Genomic DNA, 12,452 nt, shown 5'->3' with positions numbered 1-12,452 from the left:
GGCACTCACTTTGTAGACCAGGCTGGCCTCGAACTCAGAAATCTGCCTGCCTCTGCCTCCCGAGTGCTGGGATTAAAGGTGTGCGCCACCACGCCCGGCGGTAGTTCTATTTTTAATGTCTTAGGGAACGTCCAAACTGAGACCCATAGTGGCTGTATTCATTTGCACCACCACCAACAAATGGGGGCTCTTCTCAGGGTACTTAGAACCCTTTCTTGAGATAACAATTTCTTTTCTTTTTACAGCAATTCAGTTAAACCCCACCTACATCCGTGCAATACTGAGGAGAGCTGAATTATATGAGAAAACAGACAAACTAGATGAAGCACTGGAAGATTATAAATCAGTATTAGAAAAAGATCCATCAGTACATCAAGCAAGAGAAGCTTGTATGGTAAAACAGATTTTAAAGTATCTTCTCAGGCTGGGAGTAGTGATGCATGTCCTTAATCCTAGCACTTAGGAGGCAGAGACAGGTGGATCTCTGTGAGGTCAAATCCTGCCTGGTTTATATGACAAGTTCCAGGATAGCCAGAGCTATAAAAAAAAAAAAAAATCAGAAGTATTTCTCGTTTCTTTTGCTTTGTACTTAGTAAATCTTTAGTCTTCCCGGTTACAACTAAATTCTATTTTTATGATTACCAAAATACATGGGAGATAGGTCTTTGTGATGGCTACTCACTCACTGGGACTACATACCATTTGCTCTCCACATATATGAGCCAGCATGACAGCACACTCCTGTAATCCCAGACCTGGAGGGGAAAGAAACCTGATTTTGAAACCAGCTGGACTATACAGAAAGACCTATCCCCCAAAGTTAAATAAATAAGCTGTGTAAGCTTTTCTTTTTACATTGGGGTTATTTTGTTGCTATAGTTACACAGTTTAGTGGGTCTACTAGAATTTTATCTTATTTTATGTGTATAAGTATTTTGCTTGCAAGTATATCTGTGTGCCACATGGTGCTTGGTGCCTATGGAGGTTGGAGGAAAGCATCAGATCTCTAGAAATGAAATTGATGGGTGATTATGATCTACCCTTTTGTGATCTATTTGTGGTCTTTGTCTATTTGTTTAAGATCGTGTCTCATTCTAGCCCAAGTTGACCTCAAACTCATCATCTTCTTGCCCAAACCCCTTAGTTTGGGGTTTTTGAGACTGAGCCTTACTGGCTGGTAACTCTCCACTTAAGCAGACTGGCCTCCAACTCTCAGTCATCCTTCTGCGTATGTCTCGCAAGTACTTGGATTACAGCTGTGTGCACCGCAACTGGCTTAGTCACAAAATTGTCCTGAGGTCCACCTTTGATCTAGACATTGTTTCTGCCTGAGAATGTGATGGGGCAGCTCAGCAGGTCAAGGCTTGCTGCCAAGTCTGATGCCCTAAGTTCAGTTCCTAGAGCCCACATGACGACAGGAAAAAGTCCTACCCCAGAAAGTTATTTTCTGATCACCACATAAACACAGAGACACACAAAAGAACTGAGCGTTAGAGAAATGACTGGTTATGAGTACTCCCTGCTTGCATAGGACCCAGCTCAGTTCCCAGAACCCACTCAGTTGGTTTGTGTATACACACAAACACACAGACACACACAAAAGAACTGAGAGTTAGAGAAATGACTGGTTATGAGTACTCCCTACTCTTCCATAGGACCCAGCTCAGTTCCAGAACCCAGTCAGGTGTTTCACAACCACTTACAACTCCAGCCAGTGGCTCCCACACACTCTTCTGGCACAGACGCACAGAAAAATAAAAAAATAAAAAAATAAACCGTTTTGTTTTTTTTTTTTTTAAGAGAACTGAGAATCTTGTCAGATTTAGTAAAAATTTCTTACCAAATGCTTGTTTCTACTTTTTTCCTCAGAGATTACCTAAGCAAATTGAAGAACGTAATGAAAGGTTAAAAGAGGAGATGTTAGGTAAGTCTGCTTCCATGACTTTCTCTCTTGATCATAACAGCTAGGAGGCTAGGGTAGGACCATAACTGCTTTCATTTGCTTAGAGAAGAACGGTTCAGAATCTGTGAGGTGTATGCATGAGTATGTATTGTTTAGACTGGTGTGTGTGTGTGTGTGTGTGTGTGTTGTTGAGACTGCTGCTTTGCAGCAATGCTATAGCGGGACAAAGCCCTGCTTGGCTCGGCTGTTTTTTAATTTCAGGAAGCACAGTTGGCTTAGAGAGGGATCAGCTTTTTCAGGACCCAGAGTTCTACCTTGTCTTTCACATGATAATTTCAAAACCCAGTTGAGTCTTTCCATTGCATAATCAACGCTTAAGGTTTTATGTTTATTTAATCTGGAGTCATTAGAGCCAGTAATGTCAGAATAAAGTGAGTTTTGGGTTGGAAATAGCACTAAAAATCACATTAGTGATTGGGAAGACATGAGAAGTGTGTGGAGTAAACATAAGGCTGAGGAGATTACTCAGAGGACCCGAGTTCACAACCCATGTTTACAATAGGCAGGGGGAATAGATCTGTAACCCTAGCGGTGGGGACACTGAGGCAGGAGGATCCCTTGACCTCTGTGTCTGCTACTCTCACTGAATTGGAAAGTTCCAGGTTCAGTGAGAGACAGGAATAGAGGGTACCCAGTGTTGACCTCTGCACACCAATGCACATGCCCACAAAATGGGGCAGGGGTAGGAGGGGCATTTGGGGCATGGATTCTCTTAGAGTTGCCAGAACATTTCGTAGTTGGAATCCGAGCCTCTTGATTACTGCTTTACTAAGGACATTGCATTGTCTGTCTGACCTTTCTCATACGACCCTGCTCTGAAGCTGCTGCACCTTCCTGATGAGTACCTTCTAAAATGTATTTCTTTTCTTTTTTCTTTTAATTGGTGCCTTGTATTTTCCCTGCGTATATGTCTGCGTGATGGTGTCAGATCCCCAGGAACTGGAGTTACAGACAGTTACAAGCTGCCTCTGGGAGAGCAGCCAGTGCTCCTAACCACTGAGCCATCTCTCCAGCCCCCTTTTTAAAATTTATCTATTTCCATCTTTTAGATGAATACATTCTAAATCTTTGATGTGCATTGCAAGGGCATAGACCTAAAAGAAAATGAGCGTAGAATACATTAGTTTAGCCATATGTAGTTTGATAACAGTATCTAGAGGTGTGCGTAGACTTCCCAGTAGATCACTCAGATAGATGAATTAATGGACTTTTTTACTCTTAACATCTTTTTGCCCACAAAATTTTTACATGATCCTATGCATACAGTTATACGTGTGTGTGTGTGTGTCTCAAACATTCATTGATAACAAATCATAAGCTTTATTTGAAATAACTATTTAAGGGGCAAGAGAGATGGCTCAGTAGTTAAGAACACTTATTGATCTTGCAAAGAGCTTTTGGCTCCCAGAACCTACATGGCAACTAACAACCATCTGTAATTCCATCTTCAGAGGATCCAATGCTTCTATGACCTCTTTGGGCTCCTTCATGCACATACACTCACACATACATGTAAAATAAAGGTAATCTCTAAAAATGGTAATTCTTTAACATAATTTAGCCTGTCTTCAACGTAAGAGCAGATTTGTGTAATAATAATGAGAAATTCATTTTCCATAGAGAAAACTAGGCTGAAGCACTGGCGCCTTGGGACATTAATAAGCATAGTCGATGTTTTCAGAGTGGCTCGATAGTAGGGTTTTAGTATTATCAACGCTGAGTTTGACACCTGACATAAATACATTCTACACAGTGGCAGGAGTATGTTTAGTGCCATTGGGAAATGTTGCCCTAATCTCAAACCAAAATGACCTAATTTTTTAAAGTGAAACTCAAATCAGCAGCATGGTTTTTAAAATTAAACATTATAATACAACAAAAGATAAACAAATCTGATACTTACAATTCTTAGGAATAAGGATAGAAAAATTAACTTGTTTTAGAAAGCAAAAAGCAAAAAAAAAAAAAAAAAAAGAAAGCAAAAAGCTTTAGCTCATAACATACAATAATCTTGAGTCTGAGTCTGTTTTCAAGCACTCACAAATACCATATAGACACTTAGACATACATGTATACAAAATCAAAAATAGAATGCTTTTATTTTAAAAATAAATAAAAGTGAAACTGGTCGGCCATTCCAGGATTCCTGAAGGTCAGCTCTAGGAGGGCAAGGATAAATTCCTAGCATTACTTCCCCAGTTAGGTAGCTTCCTGGAGAGCAAGGCTCTCAGACCCATCAGAGTGCTTGCCTAGAGGTTTTTTAACACATACAGATCTGTGAGCCATTCTTAGCAACTTACTGAGAGGGTGAGAGGTGTGTTCTTAGTGACTTAGTTCATTGTGTAATGGTGCCAGCATAAGTCTCCGAACTCTCTGATTACAGTAGACATTTGTCATCATCCGGCAAATGCTTATCGTGAGCTGTTGAGCCAGGGAATCTGTGAGACAAGTAGCACTGAGTGTGCTCTAGCGGTTCTCCCTGAATCTCGTGTCCTAGCAGTTCTCTGCGTGTGCTAGGAGATGCTGCACTCCTCTCCTTACTAGAAGTGGATGGTTACAGTTAGTTTTTCAATGGTGTCTCAAGATTCCAGTAACCAACTGCAAAAGCAAGTTGCCTTTGAAGAACGTTAACTTAATTTTGTAATTTTGTTCTCTTTGGAGAACAAACTTTAATATACAGACCATCATCACTGGAGAATGCCACCCCAGACGTACTGAAGTGAAATTCAGTGACCCTTACTTGGGAATGTGACTGCACAGTAAGGAGTGGAGATGTAGGATCCTAATGTAATAGGTTCCACTATACAAGGGACATGTCATGTTGAAGATGCCAAGTTTGCTAGAGGAGGGAATACGGAAACCTGATTGCTGTCAAGGTAGGGAGACATAGCATTAGCAGCCTGAGACAAGTATGGCAGATAGGCTTCCTTGAGATGAGGGGGCTGCTTTAGCCTCTGAACATTGACACTGGCCCAGACAGCAACAGGAAAGTGTCTGTGATGTGTGTACTAAGCACTGTCTTCACAGAAGGTGGCTGCTGCTTTGCCATCATCACAGACAGCAATAAGTGACTTTTTCAGACACTAAAAACCTGAGTCCATCATATATGTTGTGTTCCTTTGAGTTCCCATTGGCTGGACCGTGGCTTCAGACTCTTTGCCAAGCATCATAGAGATGTTAATTCATGAATAAATGGCCTCTTGGTAACTTCCAGAGCACCATTAAGCTTTCCCCCTTTTGAACCATTCGCTGTCAGTGGACTCCTGTGGCACAAGAGCCATAGGACACCAAGCCTGGCTCAGGACCTGAATACAGACAGAATGCCACCTCCTGTCTTCTTCCCCACTCATGGGAAGTATGGCTCACTGTCTCTGCCTATCTTGCTTTCCATGAAATTCTCAGTTTACATCTATCTCTGTGTAGACCACAGTGTGTACAGTTTTATTCATCTGTACTACAAAAGGCGCTGCACATATGTACACTGCACATGGTAAGTGAAGTAATCCATCAGAGGGGCTTGGTTTTTTTCTAGAGGAGACTTGACCTTGTGTTCTGTTCTGTGTCTCTACACAGGAGGGTCTTCCACTGCAGCTTCAGCAGAGCCCCTGGGGAGCCAGGGCAGTCTCCCCCTGCTCTATCCCTGCACACCTAGGCAGCCCATATCACCCTAGGCTAATAGAGTTTAGTTTTCTCTGTGTTTGGAGAAGCATTGGAGTTCAAAGATCTTCATGCAAGCAAGTCCTTCAGCTTGCTGGGCAAAGTGAGAATCTAGAGAGGTTTGAATGTTTTACTTTAAGCCTGGGATAATCTCTGAGCACTCAAAGAACACTCTTGGTTTTGCATAGATCAGCCTAAAACCAGGCCATTGGTGCTTAAGAACACAGCACTATGGAGCAGAATGGCATTAGCTCTGTAGTCCAGGTGAGCTGGAACTCAAGGCAACTCTCTTGCCTCAGCCTTCTTAGTGCTAGAATTACAGGCATGTATCAGCACACCTGTTCTTGTAATGACATCTTATTGTGTTTACGCGGCTTTTTTTTCTCCTTGCCCTCTTTTAATAACCCCAGAATAAGCAGCTGACGTTCTTGGGACTATTTGGTTCATATTTCCCTAAGGATAATTTTTATATGATGTCATACCCCACCTGAACACCTGTCTCTGTGCCTGTGCTTCTGGACTTTTGTCTGCTTGGGGATGCAGGTACCCAAGGTTTATGTCAGTGGTGCTCTGTGGGCCTGGGTACCGAGGTTTTCTACGGAGATCTTTTTCCAGGTCGGGTGCGAGGGTTCCAGCAAAGGGAAGCGAGTGCAGGCAGGAAGGTGAAGTCTCTGCCATGCCTTCCAGGTCGCTCGGTAACTCTGAGATGCTCTGAACTGGGTCAGGTCCCGTCGGGCCGACAAAAAGCCAACAATACAGTGATGAGTGCAGCGGGACCTCGGGCGGCTCTTCGGGAGAGATCTCTTCCCAAGTGTTACATACAGCTCTTGGAACAAAAGACTCAGACGAAGGAAATAGTTCTCGAATACCTTTAATTCCCTGGATAGATTCCCAGTTCTGGGTGATGCTGTTCTTCTGTGGCTGATAGCCACGCCTCTCCTGTGGGGGCTGTGGGGGCGGTAACTTCGACAGGAGCCAGGGGTCCAGGAGACATGAGGGAACGCCTTCTGTCCCATGTAGGTGAAAATTATCACCACCCATGGGGTCCTACCGGGGTTCAGACCTCAACTCGACTGGAAACCAGGCTGTCTGTGCGTAGCCCTTGCCCCACAGTGCTCTAGGACAGCAGCAGTGAGCATATGTACTCTAGATATTAGTGTGGGGTACCTGCAAGAGAGTGATCACCCCAGGTCTGGGAGCTGTCTCCAAAAATGGATTAACTTTTCTTCAGACATGTTAAGTCTTTCTGGACAAGATCTCCAGATGAAGTCCAGAAGCTTCGACTGTGAAGACCATACAACTTGACAAGTGCTTCACTCAGTCTTTCCTCTGGTGGGGGACTCAGGGTGGCAAATGTTGCTAGCAAGGAACACAAAGGAGCATATTACTCTGAGGATTAGGCTGTCTCTTCCCATCTTACCCTCATGCCTATCTCCTTGCAAGCAGACCTGGAAGAGAGTTAAATGCAGTTTAGAAAGCATTAAAACTTCAGTCTCCTATCTCAGCCAAAATTTTCCAGAACACTCATAGTTTTATAAATTCTGTCCACTACTCCATAAATCCCCAAATCTCTTGGGAGTTCCATCTTAACACACAAACTCCACGGGCCTCTTCTGTCTTAGAACAGCCTAAGAATCCTTATTTTGGGTATGCCTTCATTACTTAAGTGATGAGTAAGTAAAGCTTGAAGCTAGAGCAGGGAACCCTGGGATATTGAAGTTGGTGGCACTATACAAATGAACAAGACCTCATCTCCCCCAGAGGATAACAAGAGCCTTGAAACAGGCTGAGTGGGAGCCAAGAGTGTACTGGTAAACACGGGAGGCTCAGTAGAAATGTGTTGGGGTGAACTCAGCAGCTGTTGTTTGCCTTAGAACAGGTGAGTTAAGGAGCCACTGTCCTCACATCCAGGAAGGCCAGGCTCGGCCAGATGCCTTCACCCAGCGCTCGGGATGGACATCCCTCTCCTTTGTAATTCTAGCCAGCTTGACAGGAGATTTTGACTCCGTGGAGGGATCCTGAAGGACTGTGAGCTCCAGTGTCACTCAGGCAGTGGAGTGACAGCGCCCCTGAGAGGAAAGAGGCTGAGAACCCTCCCAGAAAGTGTCAGGTCCTGACAAAAGAGTTAACTGACTGGTGTCACCTGCTTGTTCCTGCATTCATCTGAGTTGTTTTTATGTTACAGGTAAACTAAAAGATCTTGGCAACTTGGTTCTGCGACCTTTTGGGCTCTCCACAGAAAATTTCCAGATCAAGCAGGATTCTTCTACTGGCTCCTACTCCATCAATTTTGTTCAAAATCCAAATAATAATAGATAACAGAAATAACAGTAGTCTTATAAAGGCTGACTGGGAGGCCATGAACTGTTCACAAGGAGCACGGCTCTGCGGGTGTTTAATGTTTAAAAGCATCTATCTAAGAAAGGCTATGTAGTAGAACCAGAGGCGCCTTCTTGCTCTTGTTTTATGATCAGGGTGGAATATGCCTCCTGATGTATGAGCCTCATTAATTTCCATTTTTAAGGTGGTGTCTGTGCAGCTATGTCCCTGGTTCTGGCTGTTTTCTGTCTGGTGGAGAAGCCTGCTTGTCAAAGCTGACCTCTTAGAGCCGCACAAATGTGCTAGCCACCAAAAACCTCCTGTAACCATGCAAGCCTGTCAGTTGAGTGATGACCATACATATGGACAGGGTACCCTCCTGCTGTCCCTCCCGGCTCACACTTGCTCAGATGCTGCAGTGCAGGGGCTTCAGCATTCTTGAGTTCCTCCGTGTTAATAAAAACATCCTGTGACAGTTGGGGACTATGTTGTTAATTTTGTTCCCTTAACAGCAGCTGAAGCAGATTGTATATGACATTTGGAACCAGTTCTGGTTTCCATCGAGGTCACTGATTCTGAATCCCACAAAGCTAAAGTTTTTGCTGCTTGACTCTCCCTTGAATAACTAATCAGTGTGCCAGAATTGAAGACTCCTGCTTCACAGGGCCGCAGAGTCAGTCTCCAGTTTTGTGAAGGTTGTGAAATTAGCGGTTCTGACCAAGCATCAGTGTTAATCTCAGCTTAGAATGCCATCGTTCAGAATGGTTTGTCTTCAAACAGAGCTGTCTGTGCAGGCTGCATGAAGGCACAGTTTCCAGGAGAGGTTTTTGTTTACCTAGGCATCTGTTGATGCTAGTTTTCAGTTAGTGTCAGTGACATGTGTGCCTTATTTTGCAGATGAGCTGCCATGTTATTTTGTGAGCTGTGTGTGACAACTGTCCTGGAACTTATGTGCGTCAATATCGAGTAGCTTTTGGGCAAAGTCTCTGTACAACTTGTGTGATTTTTTTTTTTCCTATCCATATGCTTTTCAGGGAAACTAGATGCCACATTGACCATGTACTCAGCAGATCTGAGTGCTGTAGCTAATACCTGTAAACCCCAGCACTCGGAGGCCAAGGCAGCAAGGTCCAGACTGATTAACTCTCAGCCTGGAAGACAGGCTTGGCCAATCGGTCACTGCTGCACACCTTCCCCTCCCTAAGTTCTAGACCCTAAGATAGACCCTCAAGTTCTATGTGTAGGTGTATGCTTGTGTGAGTTTGTATTACACCATGTACACACAGAGACCAGAAACTGGAGTCACAGTTGGGAGCCACCATGTGGTTGCTAGTAACCAAACGTGGATCCTCTGCAAGGGCAATATGCACTTTTAATTGATGAGTCATCTCTAGCCCTTTCTGAAAGATTTCTGGCCCAAAGAACAGGAAATGATATTCTAGTTACATTTCCTGATAGGCATTGCTGCAGGGTAAATGCATAAACAAAAGCATTTGTACATCCAAGAATTTGGAGGCCAGAAGTTGCCGTCAGCTATCTTCCTCAATCACTACATAGTTCTTACTTATTTACAACCCAATAGACCATGTCTCCGACAGATTTACCTGCCTGTGCCTCATGCATACTAGGTACTTAATGAACCATCTTCTGAGTCTAGGTGTTGGGAGGTTTCGAAACCCTCTCCCTTCCTCCAGCCCACAAACTGTTCGAGAATGTGAAGGGAAGCCAGCATTGTAGAAAGGAAAGGGGGAGTCATGTGGCTGCTCAGACATCCATAAGTCAGCCCACAGATCTAAGATTTTGAAAATGTTTAGCAATAGCAAAATCGTAATATGGAACAGGTATGTAGAGAGCTGTCTCATGGTGCTCTACTACTTCTTATTTCTGATTTGAAAATCCTGTGATTTCTTCCCTTACCCCAAATGTATTACTTCTTTGGGAATGCTGGGGATTGAGAGCTACAGCCTAGACCCCAGAGTTTCAATTAGGTCGGTAGGTGCACACCTGTGTGTGGGCTTTTTTTTTTTTTTTTTTTTTTTTTTGAGGCAGGGTCAGTTATAACCAGGCTGGCCTCCTAATCCTGCCTCCATCTCCCAAAGTACATTACAGGCATGTCATGTACAGCTCACCTAGACATGTATTTTAGTTCCAGCAATATTGCAGAAGGTAAAAACAATTTTCAATCTCCTTTTAGAATTGTTTTGAAAAAAAAACCAACACAGTGGCACAGGCCTGTAGTAACCAAGCCCTTGAGAAGGGAAGACAGAGACCATTGTTAACTAGCGTCAAGAAATAAAACTCTGAGGAGAGACATTCTCTACAGTAAGCTGAGAATGGGGCTTCTGCTCAGTGATAAGAGTATATGCCTCAAACTGTTAGAGAATGTGAAGGGAAGCCAGCATCGCATGGACCAGCACTGCATAGATCAGCAGAAAGGAAAGGGGGAGTCGTGTGTGAGCCATCGATTTGACTCCTAGCACTGGAGCAGACAGGGTGTGATCTGTCATTTCCTGCACTGTGGTTCCTAGATTGTTAGCACTGGAAGAGTCCACAAGAGATACTAACAATGTGAACCCATTAAGTGCCTATTTGGGTTTGTTTTTAAGATTTTATGAGTACACTGTAGCTGTCTTTAGACACACCAGAAGAGGGCATCAGATTCCATTATAGATGGTTGTGATACATCATGTAGTTGCTGGGATTGAACTCAGAACCTCTGGGAAAGCAGTTAGTGCTCTTAAACACTTAGCCATCTCTCCAGCCCCTGGTTTTGTTTTTAAGATTTATTTTTATTTGTTTAATGTATATGAGTGCTTTATCTGCATGTACGATTAAAGCCACCTGCCTCCACCTTCCAAAAGCTAAGATTTATAAAAGTGCCACTAAAAACCTAGAAAGTAGTCCTAGTATATATTTTTTTTCACACTCCACAGATATTAATGGGAGGCAGTGAAAGGCCAGTAGATTGATTTTTCCTATGTATGGCCAGGAAAGGACTTGGCTGTGAGTTCAAGGCCAACCTGCTCTACATAATGAGCTCCTGGCCAATCACAGCTCCATACCTTATTAGTGAATGGATGGATGGCTTGACTGTCACACCAGTGCATTGCTGGGCCAAGTGTAATTCTGGCAAATGTGAAGGGCTCCACTAGGATTGCTCAGCAATGAGAGTCCAGCAGTTATATACATGAACTCAGATTCTGTTACAAGGTCACTTGAAGCTACTCTGCTTTGTCTTAGTCACGTAGAACATCCTCAGTTGTTTCATATCTTGGTTATCTGTAAGAGTTTCTTGAGACTTTCAGAAGTTCCTATCCTGCAATTTCAGAGTCTCCATCCCTCTGGCTATATTTCCTGTATCTGCATCCACACCATATGGTGACTTTCACCTGGGTGGTTTTCCATTGCAGTGTCTCCAGAGGCTTGGCCATACTTAGGGCTATTATACAGTAAATTCATACCCTTGTGATTCTGTATACCATTCACCATAGATTACTTAACTTTACTTACATTGTATAGATTATACCACTCTTACATTCACCTTCCACTCTTAGAATCCCGCCTGCCTATATTCTGTGCTAGGTATTTAACTCAGGCCTTGGACATATTAGGCAAGGCCTTACCACTGAGTTATATTCCTAAGGCCCTTGTGTCTTGGGCAGCTTAAACTTCAATAGCCCAGGCTAGCAATGTGTGATCTTCCAGTTGCAGCCTCAGTTGACAGACCTGAACCACCAGGCAGGGTTCAGATCTGTTTCCTCTTTCTGCATATTTTCACAGCACTGCTGCCAGTTAGGCTGATGGTGCTAGTATTGTTAGCCAGTACTTGTACTTCATCCCGTCTCTCGAAAGTGCCACACAACTGTGCTTCTAAGTGAACATTACACTATGTCCAGATACGGAAGTAAGCCAGTTGCTAAGCCTGCCTAGTGGCTCATGTTACAGTAGTGCATACAGTAGGGCATACATCTCAGCTTGGGCAGAATGCCCACACTGTTTTGTCAAAGTTGCTCAGGTACAAGACATTTGTGGATGATAAGGTAGAAGACCACTTTAATGTTGGCTGTGCTGACAGATTTTTGTTTTGTTTGTTTTGTTTTGTTTTTTGATGCTATGAGTCTCTGATCTTGCCTCTAAAACTCCTGGTATCACTTCACACAGTATTCATGTATCCAGGGTGATTTAGGAAGACCAGACATGGGCTTTTCAGTGCCATTCTGAATAGACAGCAGGGTGTGAGCTAAACGCAAATGTTCACAAACCTGAAAGGCTATATATTCCCAAGTGCTAAGCTGGCCTAAAAACCCCACCTTTTACAACAAGCTTAGCAGGGTCCAGGATGTCAAATGGAAGAGTATGTAAGTTAGGAGCCAAAGAGCCAGACTGTTGAGACAGCTGTGCAAGATAATGGTAGTTTTATTTGCTGAGAGGTTAAGGGGGAGCTTTCTTTGAGACAGGGTCTTATGTATCCCAGACTAGTGTTAAACTTAGTATGTAACTAAGGATGCCCTGG

General features: G+C 43.5%; 1 protein-coding gene across 1 annotated transcript in view; it reads left to right on the top strand.

The window, feature by feature from the left end:
* Ttc1 (tetratricopeptide repeat domain 1) overlaps positions 1 to 8,422 on the top strand; it is a 20,443-nt gene extending 12,021 nt beyond the window's left edge. The window contains exons 6-8 of the mRNA XM_021176904.2: positions 246 to 394; positions 1,870 to 1,924; positions 7,806 to 8,422. Coding sequence (XP_021032563.1) covers positions 246 to 394; positions 1,870 to 1,924; positions 7,806 to 7,939 — 338 coding nt within the window. The 3' untranslated portion in view covers positions 7,940 to 8,422. The remainder of the gene's footprint in view (positions 1 to 245; positions 395 to 1,869; positions 1,925 to 7,805) is intronic.
* Positions 8,423 to 12,452: the final 4,030 nt, after the last annotated feature.

The sequence above is a fragment of the Mus caroli genome, chromosome 11, assembly GCF_900094665.2.
Source record: "Mus caroli chromosome 11, CAROLI_EIJ_v1.1, whole genome shotgun sequence".
NCBI classification, from domain to species: Eukaryota; Metazoa; Chordata; class Mammalia; order Rodentia; family Muridae; genus Mus; species Mus caroli.
Note: the sequence above shows the minus strand (reverse complement) of the source record. Positions and strands in the feature narration are given on the sequence as shown.